Here is a 23,808-nt window from a genome sequence, read left to right as displayed (position 1 = left end):
TTGTAGATTTTCTGATGATTCACATTCTAACTGGTGTGAGGTGATACCTCATTGTAGTTTTGATTTGCATTTCTCTAATAATTAGTGATGCTGAGCAGCTTTTCATGTGCTTCTTGGCCATCTGTATGTCTTCTTTGGAGAAATGTCTATTTAGGTCTTCTGCCCATTTCTTGATTGGGTTGTTTGTTCTTTTAATATTGAGCTGTATGAGCTGTTTATATATTTTGGAGATTAATCCTTTGTCCATTGATTCGTTTGCAAATACTTTCTCCCATTCTGAGGGTTGTCTTTTCGTCTTCTTTATGGTTTCCTTTCCTGTGCAAAATCTTTTAAGTTTCATTAGGTCCCATTTGTTTATTTTTGTTTTTATTTCCATTACTCTAGGAGGTGGATCAAAAAAGGTCTTGCTGTGATTTATGTCAAAGGGTGTTCTTCCTATGTTTTCCTCTAAGAGTTTTATAGTGTCCAGTCTTATATTTAGGTCTCTAGTCCATTTTGAGTTTATTTTTGTGTGTGGTGTTAGGGAGTGTTCTAATTTCATTCTTTTACATGTAGCTGTCCAGTTTTCCCAGCACCAGTTATTGAAGAGACTGTCTTTTCTCCATTGTATATCCTTGCCTCCTTTATCATAGATTAGTTGACCGTAGGTGCATGGGTTTATCTCTGGGCTTTCTATCTTGTTCCATTGATCTATGTTTCTGTCTTTGTGCCACTACCATATTGTCTTGATTACTGTAGCTTTGTAGTATAGTCTGAAGTCAGGGAGTCTGATTCCTCCAGCTCTGTTTTTCTTTCTCAAGATTGCTTTGGGTATTTGGTGTCTTTTGTGTCTCCATACAAATTTTAAGATTTTTTTGTTCTAGTTCTGTAAAAAATGCCATTGGTAATTTGATAAGGATTACATGGAATCTGTAGATTGCTTTGGGTAGTATAGTCATTTTCACAATATTGATTCTTCCAATCCAAGAACATGGTATATCTCTCCATCTGTTGGTATCATCTTTAATTTCTTTCATCAGTGTCTTATAGTTTTCTGCATACAGGTCTTTTGTCTCCCTAGGTAGGTTTATTCCTAGGTATTTTATTCTTTTTGTTGCAGTGGTAAATGGGAGTGTTTCCTTAATTTCTGTTTCAGATTTTTCATCATTAGTGTACAGGAATGCAAGAGATTTCTGTGCATTAATTTTGTATCCTGCAACTTTACCAAATTCATTGGTTACCTCTAGTAGTTTTCTGGTGGCATCTTTAGGATTCTCTATGTATAATATCATGTCATCTGCAAACAGTGACCGTTTTACTTCTTTTCCAATTTGTATTCCTTTTATTTCTTTTTCTTCTCTGATTGCCATGGCTAGGACTTCCAAAACTATGTTGAATAATAGTGGTGAGAGTGGACATCCTTGTCTTGTTCCTGATTGTAGAGGAAATACTTTCAGTTTTTCACCATTGAGAATGATGCTTGCTGTGGGTTTGTTGTATATGGCCTTGATTATGTTGAGGTAGGTTCCCTCTATGCCCACTTTCTGGAGCGTTTTTATCATAAATGGGTGTTGAATTTTATCAAAAGCTTTTTCTGCATCTATTGAGATGATCATATGGTTTTTATTCTTCAATTTGTTAATATGGTGTATCACACTGATTGATTTGCATATATTGAAGAATCCTTGCATCTGTGGGATAAATCCCACTTGCTTATGGTATATGATCCTTTTAATGTGTTGTTGGATTCTATTTGCTAGTATTTTGTTGAGGATTTTTGCATCTATATTCATGAGTGATTTTGGTCTGTAATTTTCTTTTTTTGTAGTATCTTTGTCTGGTTTTGGTATCAGGGTGATGGTGGCCTCATAGAATGAGTTTGGGAGTGTTCCTTCCTCTGCAGTTGTTTGGAAGAGATTGAGAAGGATGGGTTTTAGCTCTTCTCTAAATGTTTGATAGAATTCACCTGTGAAGCCATCTGGTCCTGGACTTTTGTTTGTTGGAAAAATTTTAATCGCAGTTTCAATTTCATTACTTGTGATTGGTCTGTTCATATTTTCTATTTCTTCCTGGTTCAGTCTTGGAAGGTTGTACCATTCTAAGAATTTGTCCATTTCTTCCAGGTTATCCAATTTTTTGGCATAGAGTTGCTTGTAGTAGTCTCTTAGGATGCCTTGTATTTCTGTGATGTCTGTTGTAACTTATCCTTTTTCATTTCTAATTTTATTGATTTGAGTCCTCTCCCTCTTTTTCTTGATGAGTCTGGCTAATGGTTTATCAATTTTGTTTATCTCCTCAAAGAACCAGCTTTTAGTTTTATTGATCTTTGCTTCTGATTTCTTTGTTTCTATTTCATTTTTTTCTGCTCTGATGTTTATGATTTCCTTCCTTCTGCTAACTTTGGGTTTTGTTTGTTCTTCTTTCTCTAGTTCCTTTAGGTGTAAGGTTAGATTGTTTATTTGAGATTTTTGTTTCTTGAGGTAGGCTTGTATAGCTATAAACTTCCCTCTTAGAACTGCTTTTGCTGCATCCCATAAGTTTTGCATTGTCGTGGTTTTTTTGTCATTGGTCTCTAGGTATTTTTTTGATTTCTTCTTTGATTTCTTCAGTGATCTCTTGGTTATTTAGTAACGTATTGTTTAGCCTCCATGTGTTTGTGTTTTTTACGGTTTTTTTCCCTGTAATTCATTTCTAATCTCATAGCTTTGTGGTCAGAAAAGATGCTTGATATGATTTCAATTTTCTTAGATTTACTGACGCTTGATTTGTGACCCAAGATGTGATCTATCATGGAGAATGTTCCCTGCACACTTGAGAAGAAAGTGTAATCTGTTTTTGGATGGAATGTCCTATAGATAATCTATCTGGTCTGTTGTGTCATTTAAAGCTTCTGTTTCCTTATTTATTTTCATTTTGGATGATCTGTCCATTGCTGTAATTGAGCTGTTAAAGTTCCCCAGTAGTATTATGTTACTGTCGATTTCCTCTTTTATAGCTGTTAGCAGTTGCCTTATGTACTGAGGTTCTCCTATGTTGGGTGCATATATATTTATAATTGTTATATCTTTTTCTTGGATTGATTTCTTGATCATTATGTAGTGTCCTACCTTGTCTCTTGTAACATTCTTTATATTAAAGTCTGTTTTATCTGATATGAGTATTGATACTCCAGCTTTCTTTTGATTTCCATTTACATGGAATATCTTTTTCCATCCCCTCCCTTTCAGTCTGTATGTGTCCCTAGGTCTGAAGTGGGTCTCCTGTAGACAGCATATATATGGGTCTTGTTTTTGTATCCATTCAGTGAGCCTGTGTCTTTTGTTTGGAGCATTTAATCCATTTAAGGTAATTATCGATATGTATGTTCCTATGACCATTTTCTTAATTGTTTTGGGTTTGCTTTTTTAGGTCCTTTTCTTGTCTTGTGTTTCCCGCTTAGAGAAGTTCCTTTAGCATTTGTTGTAGAGCTGGTTTGGTGGTGCTGAATTCTCTTAGCTTTTGCTTGTCTGTAAAGCTTTTGATTTCTCCATCATATATGAATGAGATCCTTGCCAGGTAGAGTAACCTTGGTTGTAGGTTCTTCCCTTTCATCACTTTAAGTATATCATGCCACTCCCTTCTGGCTTGTAGAGTTTCTGCTGAGAAAGCAGCTGTTAACCTTATGGGAGTTCCCTTGTATGTTATTTGTGGGTTTTCCCTTGTTGCTTTCAATAATTTTTTTGTCTTTAATTTTTGCCAATTTGATTACTATGTGTCTTGGCGTGTTTCTCCTTGGGTTTATCCTGTATGGGACTCGCTGTGCTTCCTGGACTTGGGTGGCTATTTCCCTTCCCATGTGAGGGAAGTTTTCAACTGTAATCTCTTCAAATATTTTCTCTGGTCCTTTCTCTCTTCTCCTTCTGGGACCACTATAATGCGAATGTTGTTGCGTTTAATGTTGTCCCAGAGGTCTCTTAGGCTGTCTTCATTTCTTTTCATTCTTTTTTCTTTATTGTGTTCCGCAGCAGTGAATTCCACCATTCTGTCTTCCAGGTCACTTATCCGTTCTTCTGCCTCCGTTATTCTGCTATTGATTCCTTCTAGTGTAGTTTTCATTTCAGTTAGTGTATTCTTCATCTCTGTTTGTTTGTTCTTTAATTTTTCTAGGTCTTTGATAAACATTTCTTGCATCTTCTTGATCTTTGCCTCCATTTTTTTTCTAAGGTCCTGGATCATCTTCGCTATCATTATTCTGAATTCTTTTTCTGGAAGGTTGCCTATCTCCACTTCATTTAGTTGTGTTTCCGGGGTTTTATCTTGTTCCTTCATCTGGTACAAAGTCCTCTGCCTTTTCATTTTGTCTGTCTTTCTGTGAACGTGGTTTTCGTTCCACAGGCTGCAGGATTGTAGTTTTTCTTGCTTCTGCTGTCTGCCCTCCGGTGGACGAGGCTATCTAAGAGGCTTTTGCAAGTTTCCTGATGGGAGGGACTGTTGGTGGGTAGAGCTGACTGTTGCTCTGGTGGGCAGAACTCTGTAAAACTTTAATCCGCTTGACTGTTGATGGATGGGGCTGGGTTCCCTCCCTGTTGGTTGGTTGGCCTGAGGCAACCAAACACTGGAGCCTACCTGGGCTCTTTGGTGGGGCTAATGGCAGACTCTGGGAGGGCTCACGCCAAGGAGTACTTCCAGGAACTTTTGCTGCTAGTGTCCTTGTTCCCACGGTCAGCCTCAGCCACCCCTCGCCTCTGCAGGAGACACTCCAAAACTAGCAGGTAGGTCTGGTTCAGTCTCCTCTGGGGTCACTGCTCCTTCCCCTGGGTCCTGATGCGCACACTACTTTGTGTGTGCCCTCTAAGAGTGGAGTCTCTGTTTCTCCCAGTCCTGTCAAAGTTCTGCAATCAAATCCCGCTAGCCTTCAAAGTCTGATTCTCTAGGAATTCCTCCTCCCATTGCCGGACCCCCAGGTTGGGAAGCCTGATGTGGGGCTCAGAACCTTCACTCCAGTGGGTGGACTTCTGTGGTGTAAGTGTTCTTCAGTCTGTGAATCACCCACCCAACAGTTATGGGATTTGATTTTACTGTGATTGTGCCCCTCCTACCATCTCACTGTGGCTTCTCCTTTGTCTTTGGATGTGGGGTATCTTTTTTGGTGAGTTCCAGTGTCTTCCTGGCGATGATTGTCCAGCAGCTAGTTGTGATTCTGGTGTTCTCACAAGATGGAGTGAGAGCACGTCCTTTTACTCCGCCATCTTGGTTCAGGGCCCTTGCGTGTATCTTTTGGAATTAGTGTTTTCGTTTTTTCCAGATACCCAGGAGTGGAATTGCTGGATCATATGGTATTTCTATTTTTAGTTTTGTAAGGAGCCTCCATACTGTTTCTCACAGTGGCTGCACCAATTTACGTCCCCACCAACAGTGTACAAGGGTTCCCTTTTCTCCACATTCTCTACAACATTTTTTATTTGTAGACTTTTTGAAGATAGCCATTTTAACAGGTGTGATGTGATACCTCATTGTGGTTTTGCATTTCTCTAATAATTAGCGATGTTGAGCATCTTTTCATATGCCTGTTAGACATCTCTTTGTCTTCTTTGGAAAAAGATCTATTCAGGTCTTCTGCCCATTTTTTAATTGGGTGCTCTCACCACTTCTATTCAATATTATAATTTGTTTTGATTCAACACTATAATAGAGGTTCAAGACAAGAAGAAGAAATAAAAGGCATGCAGATTGGAAAGAATGAAGTCAAACGATCTGTATTTGCAGATGACATGATCTTTTAAAAATTTTTTTTGACATGATCTTTTATATAGAAAACCCTAATGAATCTACAAAAAAAAAAACAAAACTGTAGAGCTAATAAATGAGTTCAGTAAATGCCGCGGACCAGCTGGAGAAAGAGGATCTCACCGCCCAGGGTCAGAACGGAAAGGGTAAGGAACTGAGATAGCACTGACGAATGGGGTCAGAAGGACCAAGACAACTGATGGTTGCAAGGCAAATTTTATTGTGCTATAGTTGTAGATTATATAGACTAGAAAAGGGAAGGTTGCCAGACGGTGGTTTACATTATCTAATGACTGTCTCGGCTCAAGGTTAACGTCCCTGGGAGAAAACCCATAAACCCAGAATCATCAAAAATAACCTGCATGTGCAGGGGGGAGACAGCTTTGCTTATCTCATTTTACATTCTTTCTGATCTCTGTCCCATGGAATGGAACAAGGAGGGTAACAAGTAGGGACAGTCCCTTCGAGCAGCGGCGGCATGCCTGGCACGTCTGCAGCCTGCTCTCATGGCTGACTGCTTCCCACAAGTAAAGTTTTAGGATGCAAAGATTAATATTCAAAATTCAGTTGTATTTATCTACACAGCAATGAAAGAAATTAAGAAAACAATTCCATTTACAATAGTATCACAAAGAATAAAATGTTTAGGAATAAATTTAATCAAGGAAGTGTAAGAGTTGTATACTGAAAACTACATTGTTGAAAGAGGTTCAAGAAAGCCTAATTAAATGGAACGATAGCCAGTGTTCATGGGTTGGAAGAGTTAATATTGTTAAGATGGTAGTACTCCCCAAAGTGACAGACAAATTCGAATGCAATATCAAGCAAAATCCTAGCTATTTTTTCCCCCCAGAAACCGACAAGCTAGTATAAAAGCCTTGTGTAAATGCAGAGGACCCAGAATATCCAGAACAATCTTGAAAAATAACAAGTTGGAGGACTCACTGTACCTGATATCAAAGCTTACTACAAAACTACAGTAGTCAGGACACTGTGATACTTATATAAGTATATAAGTATAGGCATAGAGATCAATGGAATTGAACTGAGAGTCCAGATTCTTCTTTCCTGTAACAACATAAAGCACCCATACTTAAGGCATTTGCTAGGTGTAGGTGATTATGTTTGCTATTGTGTTTTGTTGTCTTGGTTTTTTGTCTGCTCAGCAAGCTTTCACATCCACCTTCTTCTGGTGTTAGAGCTTATCCTTTGGCCACTAGGGTGGGCAAGTAACATTCTTTAACATTTTGTTCTGAAAATAAGACATATATAGGAAAATGTATAAAATGTAAATATTCAATTTAATGAATTATTATTGTAACCACTACCTAGGTCATGGTTTGTTTTTAGATTATATTCTTGTCTTAATGGAAAGTCTTATCTACTTCCCCACTGAGGTGGCCTGAAGGTGAACTGAAGTCAGACTTGAGGGTTCAGGACTTTTTTCCAAACAACCCTAGGTTTATTCAGATTCTGGATTAATTGCTTGCTTGAAGCCCCAGAGTTTTGCACTCCAGTGCGTTGGTTAACCAGATAACCTTGGGCTGGAAGATTGGGGGCTGGAGGCACCAAAGTTCATTTCTACCATAAAATAACTTTAAAAAAATCTATTTATTTATTTATTTGGCGGCGCCAGGTCTTAGTTGCGGCTTGCCGGCTCCTTAGTTGCAGCACGTGGTCTCCTTAGTTGCGGCAGGCAGGCTCCTTAGTTGTAGCATGCAAACTCTTAGTTGTAGCCTGCATGTAGGATCTATTTCCCTGACCAGGGATCAAACCCAGGCCCCCTGCATTGGGAGTGTGGAGTCTTATCCACTGAGCCACCAGGGAAGTCCCCATAAAAGAACTTAATATTGTTCCTGGAGACTTTTTCATTTTTAGTTAGACTTTATCTCAAAGGGCCAGTCAGGATGTTAGCCGCCAAATGCTCCCCCAAATAATGAAACTATTTTTCCTGATGAGGAGCATTAGCTGGTATGATCCATCTGGATGCCAAAGCACATCCTCTGTGCCAGAATAAAAGATAATTTTGGTTTTGGCGTAATTATTAATTAGCTGCTTTTTTCTGGAGTAATTAGGAGCAGGTTCAGCTGCTTTCTAAGGGCATGTAAGATGATGCTATCTTCCTATTTATTCTGGTAGGAGAGTATTTGCCCAATTCAACCAAAATTTTCAGGTCTTAAATTACAAAGTAGGTGGACTAGATCCATGTCTGCCTTTACTCACTTTAAAATAGGCCTTGCTCTTCCTGCCTGTTTATATTCTCTTTGTGACAGGATACAAAGGACCTGAAAGAGCACTGGGAACCTTGGATCTCTTTTGGGCCATATGGTTTGGTCCAGATAGTTCTTGTCTGGAATCCCAAGCCAGTGACACAGATAATAAATGCTATAGAAAGCCTTACACTGTTTTAAGTGATAGGAGAAACAGAGTACTTATATGGACAGTGTTAAGACCCAAATCAAACCTTGTGGTAGGGTTCTATCCCGAGAGCCCTAGGCTTACCACTTTTGGGGTGGGGGCAGGCGAAAGCATTTGGAGAAGGGATACAACCAAAGTTGATGGTACTTTTTCTTTCTGAGATAAACCAGAAGTCATGAACTGGTAGCCCATGAGCCATGTTCACAGATAAGTTTTATTTGTCCTGCCCAGTGCTTTTAAAATGTATGCACTAGTTACCATTTAAAACTCAGGAGAATTCATGTAAAAATCAGAATTTCCAAGTGGTTTTCAACCATCAGAAGATATTGGCAACTCTGGGTTCTTACTTCTGTGCTTCGATTACGATCTGGAGATGAATAGCAGCGTGCCCCCTTTACATGGGGCACTGCCCCAGTGTTGCTTTTCATACAGCAGCTTCACTTGTTTCTTTTACTTGCCTTATCCCTGTAAGTCTTTGCTTTATGACCTCTATACTTTGGGTGTATTTGGCAAGGACCAAACCTGAAGAGTTAAAATAGAATTCTGTAAGATTTGAGGCCCCCTGCTCTTCATCCCTGAGTTCCTCTCTTGAATGCTCTAATAGCCCTCTATACTTTTCCTTCATAGCTACAGTTTGTAGCTAGTTATTTATGTGATTCTTTGGTAAATGTCAGTCTCTTGTACCATGAGCTGCACAAAGGCAGAGACCTGTTTTGCTCTTAGGTATATCTCCAGCATTTAGCACAATGCTTGACATGTGGTAAATGCTTAATACATATTTGATGAACAACTGAATGTTTCTTAGCTTATTTTGGTTGGTCAAATGTCCTCCAACCACAGTGGTTACAGTTTCACCAGTGGAGGACCTATAAACATTGGGTGATTATCACAGGAGAATATTCTAAGCGAGAGCTTACTGGGGCATTACTGGGGATTGGTGCCTTCATGCTACCTGTGATTAGAGCTAATTCAGGACCAATTATGTCTCAGGATCTAAGCTTCTGCTGGGCCTTATGGCTAAGCTCAAGTTCCTCCATTAAGATCTGCTAATGTATGGTTAGTGGAAGAAGGTTTCAGAGAGTTGCAAACTCCTGGAAGGACAAGACTGCCCATTGTATGTGAAAGATGCTGCTTTCTCTTAACTTTCCGAGTATCTATCCCGATCTCACCATTCCATGCCTTCAGGGAACATTTACCAAATGCCTCCTGTGGACCAGCCCACACTGCTGGTTGCTGAGGATGCAAGGAAGAAGAAGACACATGTCCTTATAGTCTAGTGTGGAAGAAAGCAAACAGAAAATTTTATATGATAGATATAAATACAGAGGATGTGTCCCTAATCCAGGCTTTGTGTGTGTGTGTGTGTGTGTGTGTGTGTGTGTGTGAGGGAGGGGGGGGGAGAGAGAGAGAGAGAGGGAGGGAGGGAGGGAGGGAGGGGGAGAGAGAGAGAGAGAGAGAGAGAGAGAGAGAGAGAGAGAGAGAGAGAGAGAGAGAGAGAGAGAGAGAGAGAGAGAGAGAGGGAGGAGGGGGGAGTTGTCACTTCCCTGGTGGCACAGTGGTTAAGAATCCACCTGCCAATGCAGGGGACATGGGTTTGAGCCCTGGTCCAGGAAGATCCCACATGCCACGGATCAACTAAGCCTGTGTGCCACAACTACTGAGCCTGCACTCTAGAGCCCGCGTGCCACAACTACTGAGCCCATGTGCCACACTAATGAAGCCCACGCACCTAGAGCCCGTGCTCCGCAACAAGAGAAGCCACCACAATGAGAAGCCCGTGCACCGCAAAGAAGAGTAGCCCCCGCTCGCCGCAACTAGAGAAAGCCTGCGCATAGCAACGAAGACCCAACACAGCCAAAAATAAATAAATTTACTTTAAAAAGTATATTATTAAAGGATGAGCGGGAATTAACTAAGCAGTGGGGAAGAAGCTGATGTACATGGCATACTAGATAGTTTTATGTGTAAAGGTTCAGAAGCAAGAGGAAGCATGGCTGGCCCCTTCAGAGCAGTGTAGGAGTTTAGTATTGCTGGAACACAGTGGAGGTTGGGGGAGTGAAAGCATATCTTTGGACCTTGATGGTAGGCCAGTGAAAAATATAATATGCAGGCAAGGTGGAATGGTGGATAGAGCAGTAGCTTTGGATTTTTCAGGCTTCAGTTAAAATTCTAGCTCTGCCACTTGCTTTGCTAGCTGGTTAACTTCAGACAATTCATTTGACCATGCCATGCTGAGTCTCAGTTTCCTCATATTATAAAATGGGGATATCTGGGCCTGGGTCAGTTGTTCTGTTCCTTTTCTTAGCCAAATTATTATATCTCCTCCAGATTGCTTTACTTCCCACCTACCCACATCCATCCCCTTAAACAAATGGCAGTTCCTCAAAAAGTTAAACACAGAATTTCCATATGAGCCAGCAATTCCACTCTTAGGTATATACCCAATAGAATTGAAAACAGGGACCCAAACAGATACTTGTACACTAGTGTTCGTTGCAGCAGTATTTATAAGAGCCAAAAGGTGGAAACAGCCCAAGTGTCTACCAACAGATGAATGGATAAACAAAATGTTTTTCCATGCAGTGGAGTATTCAGACTTAAAAAGGAGTAAAATTGTGATGCATGCTACAATATGGATGAACCCTGAAAACATTATGCTAGGTGAAATAAGCCAGACACAAAAGGACAAATATTGTATGATTCCACTTGTATAAGATACCTAGAATAGGCAACATAGAGACAGAAAGTATAGAGGTTACCAGGGGCTGGGGGCAGGGAGGGATGGAGAGTTATTGCTTAATTGTTACAGAGTTTATGTTTGGGGTGATGTAAAAGTTTTAGAAATAGATAGTGGTGATGGTGTTACATTATGAATGTAATTAATGCTATTGAAGTACAATTAAAATGGTTAGTATGGCAAATTTTATCTTACATAGATTTTACCACAATAAAAAAATTCCCCAGAAATTTATTCTCTCATAGTTCCTGAGTCCAGAAGTCTGAAATCAAGGTGTCAGCAGGGTTAGTTTCTTTTTGGAGGCTGTGAGAGAGAATCTGTTCCATGCTTCTCTTAGCTTCTGGTGGTGCTGGCGATCCTTGGAGTTCCTTGGCATGTAGATGCATTACTCCAGTCTCTGCCTCTGTCTTCCCATGGCATTCTCCACTCTGTCTGTCTATGTGCAAATATACCTCTTATAAGGATACCATGTTGGATTAGGGCCCACCCTCATCCAGTATGACTTCATCTTAACTTGATTACATCTGCAAAATACTCTATTTTCCCAAATAAGGTCACATTCACATGTTCCAGGTCAACATGAAATTTGGGGGGATACTATTCAACCCAGTAGGAAGCCACTGCTGTGAATAAAATCTTCTGGGGGAAAGTACAAGAGTCAGAAGGGCAGAAGGGCAATGACAACAAAAAGATCCTTGGAAATATCAGTGTTTATATGGGGACAGGCAGAGGGGGAGGAATTCAAGATGCAGACTGAGAAGGAATGGTTAGAGAGGTAGGAAGAAATCCAGGAGAGAGTGTTGTGTGCCACTGTACCCAAGGAGGAGGGAAAAGTTAACGAGGGGGATGATGGTTAGTGGGTTTTTTTGGCCACGCATTACTGGCATGCAGGATGTTACTTCCCCGACCAGGGATCAAACCCGCACCCCCTGCAGTGGAAGCGTGGAGTCTTAAACCACTGGACCACCAGGGAAGTCCCATGGTGGTCAGTGGTTTTATTTATTTTTTATTTTAAAAAACATTTATTTATTTATTATTTGGCTGTGCCAGGTCTTAGTTGCAGCACACGGGATCTTCGTTGCGGCGTGCAGATCTTTAGTTGCGGCATGTGGGATCTAGTTCCCTGACCAGGGATTGAACCCGGGCCCCCTGTATTCGGAGCTCAGAATCTTAGCCACTGGACCACCAGGGAAGTCCCTCAGTGCTTTTAAATGCAGCAGAAAGGTCAAGAAAGACCAAGAAGTGGCCATTGAGTTTGGCAATATGGAGGTCATTGGTGCCTTTGGTGAAAACAGTTGCGTTAGGGTGCTTGGGTAAGAAGCCAAATTGCAGTGTGTTGAGTTATGACTCCCAGTTATGTGTGCCTTTGAACTGAGAGGCAGCAGTCTATGGGCAAAGCAGGCCCCGTTTTTTTTTGACCCACCACCCAGATTCTATTATTAACATTTCACTATATTTGTTTTTATCACATATCTACTGTACCAATCCATCTCATTTTTTGGATGCATTTCAAAGTAAGTTGCAGACATCAGGATATTTCCTCCTGCTTCAGCATACTTACCATTAACTAGATTTCAATATTTTAGGTTTTTTTTCTTTTGAAGTAAAGTTTACATACCAAGAAATGGACACACCTTAAGTATACATTTATTGAGTTTTGACAAATGCATACACCTGTGTAACCCAAACCCCTGTCAAGGTATAGAACATTATCATCACCCCAGAAAGTTCCCTTATGTCCCTTCCCAAGCAATCCCCACTCCCGCCTTCTACCTCCAGAGGCAACCACTGCTCTGATGTTTTCTACCACAGATTAGTTTTGCCTATTACAGAACTTCACGTAAGTAAAAAAAATCACACTGCTTCTACTTTTATACCTGGCTTCTTTGGCTCAGAATAATGTTTTTGAGATTCATACATGTATGAACTTATGCATGCTTTCATACATATGGTAGTTCATTCTTTTCTGTTATCGAGTAGTATTCTATTATTTGAATATACCACAGATCGATAATTCAAGCTGATGGACAGTTGGGCTGTTTCCATTTTTTGGCTATTAAGAGTAAAGCAAGGGGACTTCCCTGGCAGTCCAGTGGTTAAGACTTCGCCTTCCAATGTACGGGGTGTGGGTTCAGTCCCTGGTCGGGGAGCTAAGATCCCACATGCCTTGGGGCCAAAAAAACCAAAACATGAAGCAGAAGCAATATTTTAACAAATGCAATAAAGACTTTAAAAATGGTCCCCATCAAAAAAAATTCCAAAATAAAAGAGGGCTTCCCTGGTGGCGCAGTGGTTAAGAATCTGCCTGCCAATGCAGGGGATATGGGTTCGATCCCTGGTCTGGGAAGATCCCACGTGCTGTGGAGCAACTAAGCCCGTGGGCCACAACTACTGAGCCTGTGCTCTAGAGCCCATGAGCCACAACTACTGGACCCACATGCCACAACTACTGAAGCCCGTGGTCCTAGAGCCCATATGCTGCAAGAAGAGAAGCCACTGCAGTGAGAAGCCCATGCACTGCAACAAAGAGTTGACGGCAACGAAGACCCAATGCAGCCAAAAATAAATAAATTAAAAAAAATTTTTTTTAAAGAATAAAGCAGTGTAGGGGGGTTTTGTTTGTTTGTTTGTTTGCGGTACGCGGGCCTCTCACCGTTGTGGCCCCTCCCGCTGCGGAGCACAGGCTCCGGACGTGCAGGCTCAGCGGCCATGGCTTACGGGCCCAGCCGCTCCGCGGCATGTGGGATCTTCCCAGACCGGGGCACGAACCCGTGTCCCCTGCATCAGCAGGTGGACTCTCAACCACTGCGCCACCAGGGAAGCTCTGTTTGTTTGTTTTTTATTCTTAGATGTCCATCTCACAAATGGGGCTAAACAGGGGAAAGCTATTAAATAGTTAGTAATACTTGCTATTTGACTGAAATGTGGACCATACTCTCTTCTAATTTATCCCAGAGGTTGCTATTTAATAATAAGTTTGTATTTATAAGTTATTATTATAAATTATTTTCCACTTTGGTTAAAATGATCACCCCTGGAAGTAAGGCCAAAAGGTGGCCATCTTCCCAGTCTAGTTCTATGATCCAGGTGTGTGTGTGTGTGTGTTTTGGTTGCGTTGGGTCTTCATTGCTGCATGCGGGCTTTCTCTAGTTGTGGTGAGCGGGGGCTACTCTTCGTTGAGGTGCACGGGCTTCTCATTGCGGTGGCTTCTCTTGTTGTGGAGCATGGGCCTAGGTGCGTGGGCTTCAGTAGTTGCAGCACGCAGGCTCAGTAGTTGCGGCATGCAGGCTCTAGAGCACAGGCTCAGTAGTTGTAGTGCACAGGCTTAGTTGCTCTGTGGCATGTGGGATCTTCCTGGACCAGGGCTCGAACCCGTGTCCCCTGCATTGGCAGGCAAATTCTTAACCACTCTACCACCAGGGAAGTCCCAGTGATCCAGGTTTTGATGGACCAGTTTCCAATACTGGCATTCAGGTCATCTGCAGGTTTTTTTTTTTTAATATTTATTTATTTATTTGTTTGTTTGTGCCAGGTCTTAGTTGTGGCAGGCGGGCTCCTTAGTTGTGGCTCGTGGGCTCCTTAGTTGCGGCTAGCCGGCTTCTTAGTTGCAGCATGTGGGCTCCTTAGTTGAGGTAGGTGGGCTCATTAGATTTGGCTCGCAGCCTCCTTAGCTGTGACTCACTGGCTCCTTAGTCACGGCACGCAGGCTCCTTAGTTGTGGCATGCAAACTCTTAGTTACGGCATGCATGTGGGATGTAGTTCCCTGACAAGGGAACGAACCCGAGCCCCCTGCATTGGAAGTGTGGAGTCTTAACCACTGCGCTACCAGGGAAGTCCCCATCTGCAGTTTTTATGTCAGCCACACATGTTTTATTGATTCTGATTGAGAATCAAAAGACTTAACCAGTTGTGTATGATGTATCCACATGCGTCTTGAGAAGGGGACTGGATACATAGAGATGTGTCAGTGAGCTCCTTATGAGGGGGCTGGATCAGGATAGGGGAACTGAGTTCTTTTTAAAAAATTTTTATTGGGCTTCCCTTGTGGCACAGTGGTTGAGAGTCCGCCTGCCGATGCAGGGGACACTGGTTCGTGCCCCGGTCCGGTAATATCCTACATGCCGTGGAGCAGCTGGGCTCGTGAGCCATGGCCTCTGAGCCTGTGCGTCTGGAGCCTGTGCTCCGCAACGGGAGAGGTCACAACAGTGAGAGGCCCGCGTACCACACACACACAAAAAAATTATTGAAATATAGTTGATTTACAATGTTGTGTTAGTTTCAGGTGTACAGCAAGATGATTCAGATATATATATCTGAATTAGATTCTTTTCCATTATAGGTTATGGGGAACTGAGTTCTTGTGGGAAGGACAGCGATAACTCTACTCACATGGACTGAGATTAGCAAGACCAGGCTCCTATACCACTACCAGAGGCCCTGTGGCTGGTGGTCAGGTTAGAAAAGAGCAACTTCTGGTTGCTTTGCAAGTGAAGCTGATAAAGTTTTATTGGGTTGGGGTCTTTGCATTTAGTTCCCTGTCTTGTCACATTCCAGAAGAACATCATAGGGAATGTTCCAAAGGGCCCTCCAGATTAAGGAAAACCTAGTGCCTGGCTCTGCAGTTTAAGCTTGTGTCTTTTCAGCTGCTGATTTGCAAACACTGCTTTGTTTAGCAGGGCTTAGCTTTTTGGCATATAGGTATAGGATGGCTAATTGGTTTCTCCTGGTAGGAAAACTTTGCAGCATCTATGCCTGGCATTCCCTCTGTGGAGAGGAAATGCTTCGCAAGGTATCAGGCAAGGAATGGAAAGGTGGAAGATGGGATGGAATTGTTGAGATGTTAGTTGGCTGTGGTTGAAGATTTTTGCATCCGGGGAAACAGAAAGTACTTTTGGGCAGAGATGGTTTTAAATGGCCACTTGGGCAGGATTTCTTAAGGCAAAGATCTTTAGGATGGGTTAGGACCCAGGGAATTAGCCGCTGGGCAGTTCTGCCAATGCAAGGGTAGCTTTGCAGGTACAGGACTTGTAGCCTATGTTTAATGGTTGTGTCTTTTTCCTCCAGGAGTTGTTTGTATGCAGTCTTTCCATATGTCCTTTAAAGCATTCCTTAAGGGAACCATATTCTAGGCATGTAATTTAGGGTACAATCATTAAAATGTAAAGGTTTTTGTTTTGTTGTCCCTTGCTATGGAATTAAAACTCTCTTTTGGGTTGACAGTTTTGCATCTGAATAGTTCTTTAATATGTAAGCATCTTTTTAAAACTATTAAATTTTGGAAAAAGTATTTGAGCCCATGAAGTATTAGCTGAGTTCTCCAGATCATTAGGGATCCTATGCATTACAGATGGACACATGATTGCAGTGGTAGTAAAAATGACATGTTTTCCTTCCAAGCCCAGGATTAAAGGGTAAGTGGCTAAATCAAACTGTATTACAGAAAGCATTGTAGTCTTGTAAATAACAAGATATCCAGAGCAGTGCTATAAAAAGCAGATTTCATTTTTTTCCTCCGATTCCATTATAGGGAAAGAATACCATCCTAGGTCCAACTTTGTTTTTGGAGAAGACAGGGTGGAGGGGAAGAGCTGAGATGCAGTATTAGATCTGCTAACTAGAGTGTTCCAGGGACTGGGAAGGTAGTTTGGCTGACAGCAGGGGGGTTTGACCCAGCCAGAAAGTGGTGGTGTCCAACGAATACTGAAAATTCCAGTTGTGGTTCAGGCAGAAGGTTGACAAATGTGGGAGTTCCAGAGGATGGGTAGAAAGAACTCAGTAGTATGAGTCTTGGGCTGGTGGTAAGAAGTCTAGGCAGGCAGTTGCCATTTTAGAGGTTGGTGCATGATTATGGGGACTCTGGCCAAAAACTAGGGTTCAGGGGCAGCACTTTTCTCTCTGGGGAGGAGGCCTGGCTGGAGTTAGAAGCCCAGGCTTCATAGGGGTTCAGGATACTGGGTAGATGACCGGTTCGGGAACTTGGAGACAATCTAACAGTAATAAAAAATGACATAGACCAAGGCAGAAGACCAGTTATCCAGGTGAAGACACCCTGGGGGTGGGAAGGGCCAGGATGAAAGGGAGAACACTGAATGGGTTCAGGGTCTGGCTCTCGGGTAGAGGAGCCTAGTGGTCACCACTATAGCATCATGTTTGAGATCGAGTAACGGGGAATGTAACTTAATTCTAAAGCCCACCAGAGTAGGGGAGGTGGGCAGCTAACCTGCCAGGGTAGGAATGGCAGAGTTTTGTAGCCAGTGGGCTCTTTTCTTCGTTTCTTCATCTTTTCATTCACCTGACTTTTTTTTTTTTTTTTTTGCTGTACGTGGGCCTCTCACTATTGTGGCCTCTACTGTTGCGGAGCACAGGCTCCAGACGTGCAGGCTCAGCGGCCATGGCTCACGGGCGTAGCCGCTCCGTGGCATGTGGGATCTTCCCGGACCGGGGCACGAACCCATGTCCCCTGCATCGGCAGGTGGACTCTCAACTACTGCGCCACCAGGGAAGCCCTGCCACATCTTCTTTATCCATTCATCTGTCAATGGACACTTAGGTTGCTTCCATGTCCTGGCTATTGTAAATAGAGCTGCAGTGAACATTGTGGTACATGACTCTTTCTTAATTATGGTTTTCTCAGGGTATATGCCCAGTAGCGGGATTGCTGGGTCATATGGTAGTTCTATTTTTAGTTTTTTAAGGAACCTCCATACTGTTCTCCATAGTGGCTGTATCAATTTACATTCCCACCAACAGTGCAAGAGGGTTCCCTTTTCTCCACATCCTCTCCAGCATTTATTGTTTGTAGATTTTTTGATGATGGCCATTCTGACTGGTGTGAGGTAGTTTTGATTTGCATTTCTCTAATGATTAGCGATGTTGAGCATCCTTTCATGTGTTTGTTGGCAATCTGTATATCTTCTTTGGAGAAATGTCTGTTTAGGTCTTTGGCCCATTTTTGGATTGGGTTGCTTGTTTTTTTGATATTGAGCTGCATGAGCTGCTTGTATATTTTGGAGATTAATCCTTTGTCAGTTGCTTCGTTTGCGAATATTTTCTCCCATTCTGAGGACTGTCTTTTCGTCTTGTTTTTAGTTTCCTTTGCTGTGCAAAAGCTTTTAAGTTTCATCAGGTCCCATTTATTTTTGTTTTTATTTCCATTTCTCTAGGAAGTGGGTCAAAAAGGATCTTGCTGTGATTTATGTTATGGAGTGTTCTGCCTATGTTTTCCTCTAAGAGTTTTATAGTGTCTGGCCTTATATTTAAGTCTTTAATCTATTTTATTTTTGTGTACGGTGTTAGGGAGTATTCTAATTTCATTCTTTTACATGTAGTTGTCCAGTTTTCCCAGCACCACTTACTGAAGAGACTGTCTTTTCTCCATTGTATATTCTTGCCTCCTTTATCAAAGATAAGGTGACCATATGTGTGTGGGTTTATCTCTGAGCTTTCTATCCTGTTCCATTGATCTATATTTCTGTTTTGACACGTTATATTTGGAAAATAAAGTTAGTAGGGCTTGGGGGACTGTTGGCTAAGGGGTGAGGTGGTTAAAAAGAGGGAGAAGTCAAGGATGCCTCATATTTGGTTTGGAGATCAAGGATGATCTTTCTATTTCTAGCTTATATGGCTAAGTGGATGGTAGTGTCATTTATTACCACACAAATGGGGAAGCATGTTTATTTATTTATGCATTCATGCATGCTGCACCAGGTCCCAGTTGTGGCACACGGGATCTTAGTTGTGGCATGCAGCCTTCTTGGTTGCAGCATGCAGACTCTTAGTTGTGGTATCCATGTGGGATCTAGTTCCCCAACCAGGGGTCGAACCCGGACCCCCTGCATTGGGAGCACAAAGTCTTAGCCACTGGACCACCAGGGGAGTCCCGAGAAGCACGTTTTAAGAGAGGAAATAATAAGTTTAATTTGGGATTAATTGAATTGGAGGTGCATGTGAAACTTTCAAGTGGAGATGTCCAGAAGGTAATTGGAATATGGGTCTAGACTAGAGCTTGAGGGCAAGCCCTGTTGGAGAAAGTGCTTTAGGAGTTATGAGCACATAGGTGGGAGTGGAACCTCTGGGAGACGATGAGGAAAGAGTAAAAGGAGTGAGAAGAGGGCCCAGGACTGAGCCCTTGCGGAGGAAGAATAGGAGCCTAAGAAGGACAAAGAGAAGAAAGGGCCAGCGATGGGGGAAGAAACCAGGTGGAATCTACAGGAATCCGGTGGAAGGAGGGAATTGTAAGGAGAGAGTAATCAATAGTGTGAATAGAGGTCCAGAAATATAAGGTCCGAGAAGTGCCCATGTATCTTCCTGTTTCGATGCTCCCACAATATAGGTTGGTTTGTTACTGTATGTGCAATAACCTTTCCACATACATTTCCTACAACTAATGCGTGAAGTTGTTGCTGGCAGTGTCTGGTGGATATTTGTGTCTTCTTAAGTGGTGCCAGCTTTCATTGGCATCTTCTGTGCTCATCTTTCCCATCCTGAATTGAGGATATTGAAAGCTCAACTGTGGCTTGGATTCCAAAATGGACTCTAAAGTGTTCTTAGACTGAATGTTCAATCCGTTTCCTTTCTTTCTAATCTCCTACCTATCAATCTCTCTCTATATATATCTTTTTTTAAACTTTTTTTTTTTTTTTTTACAGATACGTGAAAGAGGCCAAAGAAGCGACTAAGAATGGAGATCTGGAAGAAGCACTTAAACTTTTCAATTTGGCAAAGGACATTTTTCCCAATGAAAAGGTGATGAGCAGAATCCAAAAACTACAGGAAGCCTTGGAGGAGTTGGCAGAACATGGAGATGATGAATTCACGGATGTGTGCAACTCTGGCCTGCTGCTCTATCGAGAACTGCACAACCAACTATTTGAGTACCAGAAGGAAGGTGTAGCTTTCCTCTATAGCCTGTATAGGGATGGAAGGAGAGGTGGTATTCTGGCAGATGATATGGGATTAGGAAAGACTGTTCAAATCATCGCTTTCCTTTCTGGTATGTTTGATGCTTCACTTGTGAACCATGTGCTACTGATCATGCCAACCAGTCTCATCAGCACGTGGCTAAAAGAATTTGTCAAGTGGACCCCAGGAATGAGAGTCAAAACCTTTCACGGTCCTAGCAAGGATGAACGTACCAGAAACCTCAGTCGGATTCAGCAAAGGAATGGTGTCATTATCACCACGTACCAAATGTTAATCAATAATTGGCAGCAACTTTCCAGCTTGAATGGCCAAGAGTTTGTGTGGGACTATGTCATCCTTGATGAAGCACATAAAATAAAAACCTCATCTACCAAGTCAGCAATATGTGCTCGTGCAATTCCTGCCAGTAATCGCATCCTCCTCACAGGAACCCCGATCCAGAATAATTTACAAGAACTGTGGTCCCTGTTTGATTTTGCTTGTCAAGGGTCCCTGCTAGGAACATTAAAAACTTTTAAAATGGAGTACGAAAATCCTATTACTAGAGCAAGAGAGAAGGATGCTACTCCAGGGGAAAAAGCCTTGGGATTTAAAATATCTGAAAACTTAATGGCAATCATAAAGCCCTATTTTCTTAGGAGGACTAAAGAAGAGGTACAGAAGAAAAAGTCAAGCAACCCAGAGGTCCAGCTTAGTGAAAAGAGTCCAGATGTTGGTGTCATATGTGAAATGCCTTCCCTTTCCAGAAAAAATGATTTAATTATTTGGATACGTCTTGTACCTTTACAGGAAGAAATATACAGGAAATTTGTGTCTCTAGATCATATCAAGGAGTTGTTAATGGAGACACGCTCACCTTTGGCTGAGCTAGGTGTCTTAAAGAAGCTCTGTGATCATCCTAGGCTGCTATCTGCACGGGCTTGTGGTTTGCTGAATCTAGGAGCTGTCAAATTCTCTGTTCAAGATGAAATTGAAGGGGAAGATTCCTCAGATGTGGACCATATTGATCAAATAAGTGATGATGCACTGATGGAAGAATCTGGAAAAATGATATTTCTAATGGACCTGCTTAAGAGACTGCGAGACGAAGGGCATCAAACTCTGGTGTTTTGCCAGTCAAGACGAATTCTAAACATCATCGAACGCCTGTTAAAGAATAGGCACTTTAAGATATTGAGAATCGATGGAACAGTTACTCATCTTGTGGAACGAGAAAAAAGAATTAGCTTATTCCAGAAAAATAAAGATTACTCTGTTTTTCTGCTTACCACTCAAGTAGGTGGTGTTGGCTTAACACTAACCGCAGCAAGTAGAGTGGTCATCTTTGACCCTAGCTGGAATCCTGCAACTGATGCTCAAGCTGTGGATAGAGTTTACCGAATTGGACAAAAAGAAAATGTTGTAGTTTATAGGCTAATCACTTGTGGAACTGTAGAGGAAAAAATATACAGAAGACAGGTTTTCAAGGACTCATTAATAAGACAAACTACTGGTGATAAGAAGAACCCTTTCCGATATTTTAGTAAACAAGAATTGAGAGAGCTCTTTACAATTGAGGATTTTCAGAACTCTGCAACCCAGATGCAGCTTCAGTCTTTGCATGCTGCTCAGAGGAGATCTGATAAGAAACTAGATGAACATATTGCCTTCCTGCACTCTTTGAGGATAGCTGGAATCTCAGACCATGATTTGATGTACACACACGACCTATCTGTTAAAGAAGAGCTTGATGTGATCGAAGACTCTCACTATATTCAGCAAAGGGTTCAGAAAGCTCAATTCCTTGTTGAATTCGAGTCTCAAAATACAGAGTTCTTAATGGAAAGACAAAAAGCTGGAAACGAGGGGATATGGCTGAGAGAACCTGTATTTCTTTCTCAAACAAAGAAGAAATGCCATGAATTAAATAAACCACAGCCTCGGCCTTCACCTCTTCTACCAACTCACCACACCCAGGAAGAAGAAATCAGTCCCCAAATGGCAAGTGTAATCATTGAGGATCTGCCCGAAGAGAGTGAAAAACAAGATCTCGCCAGGAGAAAGATGAACGTTACCATCCCACAAGATGGTAGGCACCCGTGTGCAAGTACATTTGATGCTGATTTTGTAGCTACTTTACCCAAGGGGTGTGAAGATGTAGAAGAGATTTGGACTGACTCTGTATCAGGAATGGCTCTCCAAAAAGAGGCATCGCAAGAGGGGCCTTTGCGGGAGGCACAGCAAGAGAGCCCTCAGGGAAGTTTCAATTTTTTACCTAGCAAGTCAGTCAGAGCTGATCTTGGGCCAAATCTAGATCAACTAGAGGAGGATGAGATTTTACATCACTGCAATCCCTGGCCTGCTAATCCCGAAATAAAGGAATATCAAAGGCCAGAATCGAATGTATCTGTTATTAAGATAGCTGATGATGACTTAGCAGCAGCCCACAGTGCACTACAGGATGCTCAAGTGAATGAGGCCAAGTTGGAAGAGGAACCTTTAGCATCTTCAGCACAGTATGCATGTGACTTCAATCTTTTCTTGGAAGATTCTGCAGACAATGGACAAAATTTTTCCAGTCAGTCTTTGGAGCATGTGGAGAAAGAAAATAGCTTGTGTGGCTCTGCAGCTAATTCCAGAGCAGAGTCTGTGCATAGCAAAGCATGTCTCAGTGTGGATCTTTCTGAGAAAGATGATGAGCCAGAAGAAGTAGTAGTTAATGTGAAAGTCAGAAGAAAAGCTAGATGTATCGATTCAGATGATGAAGTTGAACATGATACTTTTATTACAGATACTTCAGGCACAAACCCATTCAACACATCTCCCTTCCCGTTTTTATCTGTAAAACAATTTGATGCCTCAACTCCCAAAAATGACATCAGTCCACCTGGAAGGTTCTTTTCACCTAAAATATCTGATAGTTTAAATAAGTCTATAAACTCTAGAAGATCCCTGGCTTCTAGGAGGTCTCTTATTAATGTGGTTTTAGACCATGTGGAGGATATGGAGGAAAGACTTGACAATAGCAGTGAAGCAAAGGTTGTTGAAGATTACCTGGAGGAAGGAGCGGAGGAAAGCAGTGGTGAAGCCCCAGAGCATACAGAAGAAGATCCTTCCGGAGAAACACTGTCTTCAGAAAATAAGTCTAGCTGGTTAAGTACACCTAAGCCTGGTGCTCTGGCTCAGGACACCTTTCCTGGTGACCCTGAGCCTTTGTCTGGTGGACAGTTGGTTGACTCTCCCCAGGATGAGGCACTGGAGGCTGCAGACGACTATGAGACTCTTGTCTTGCGTGGAAAAGAACTGAAAGAGTGTGGAAAAATACAGGAAGCCTTAGACTGCTTAGTTAAAGCACTTGACATAAAAAGCTCAGATTCTGAAGTCATGCTCATGACTTTAAGTTTGTATAAGCAACTTAATAAAACTTGAGAATATAACCTGTTTATTGTATTTTAAAGCAAAACTGAGTATAAGGTAATTTGTTCCCATAATTGGATTCTTTGGGAGCATGAAGCATTCAGGCTTAAGGTGACAGAAGTCAAAAAGGGAGTTTTTGTTTCCAACTTTTTTTTGTAAATTTTGCCTTTACCACCTGCTCCTGCTTTCTCCTATACATATATTCTGGTATTCTGAGCACGAGGTTAATATTTCTTTACTCAAATATTCTTGTATTTTTCTTTTAGGCATACTCTATAAACGTAATAGAACTGTGTTATTTCTAGAGAAATTTTTGTAACATTACTCTGGCCATTTTAAATTTTATTCTGAAAATGATCAATTTTGTATATCACAGTTCAGATAATATTAAAGTTACTTTTCATTTACTTTCTTTCACTGAGATGATTGATATTGGCAAATGCATATAAAAATTCACTTAGGCAGAAGTTTGTCATTAGTATTCCAGATCTAAGACCCACTTAACATGCTATTGTAGGCTCTCGGTTCACTATAGCCGAAGACTAGGATAAGCTACCTGGTGCTGGGCTTCTTTATCACAGGTACCCTA

The 23,808-nt window shown here is 41.8% G+C and overlaps 2 protein-coding genes across 2 annotated transcripts in view; one reads left to right on the top strand and one right to left on the bottom strand.

Annotated features, from left to right (window-relative positions):
* The window catches only part of ERCC6L (ERCC excision repair 6 like, spindle assembly checkpoint helicase), a 59,584-nt gene extending 35,963 nt beyond the window's left edge, over positions 1–23,621 (top strand). The window contains exon 3 of the mRNA XM_065900980.1: positions 19,550–23,621. Within this exon, the coding sequence (XP_065757052.1) occupies positions 19,550–23,231 (3,682 nt within the window). The 3' untranslated portion in view covers positions 23,232–23,621. The remainder of the gene's footprint in view (positions 1–19,549) is intronic.
* The window catches only part of PIN4 (peptidylprolyl cis/trans isomerase, NIMA-interacting 4), an 80,018-nt gene that overhangs the window by 45,612 nt on the left and 10,598 nt on the right, over positions 1–23,808 (bottom strand). The window lies entirely within an intron of this gene.

The sequence above is a fragment of the Phocoena phocoena genome, chromosome X (genome assembly GCF_963924675.1).
Source record: "Phocoena phocoena chromosome X, mPhoPho1.1, whole genome shotgun sequence".
NCBI classification, from domain to species: Eukaryota; Metazoa; Chordata; class Mammalia; order Artiodactyla; family Phocoenidae; genus Phocoena; species Phocoena phocoena.
This window is presented reverse-complemented; position numbering and strand designations above follow the sequence as displayed.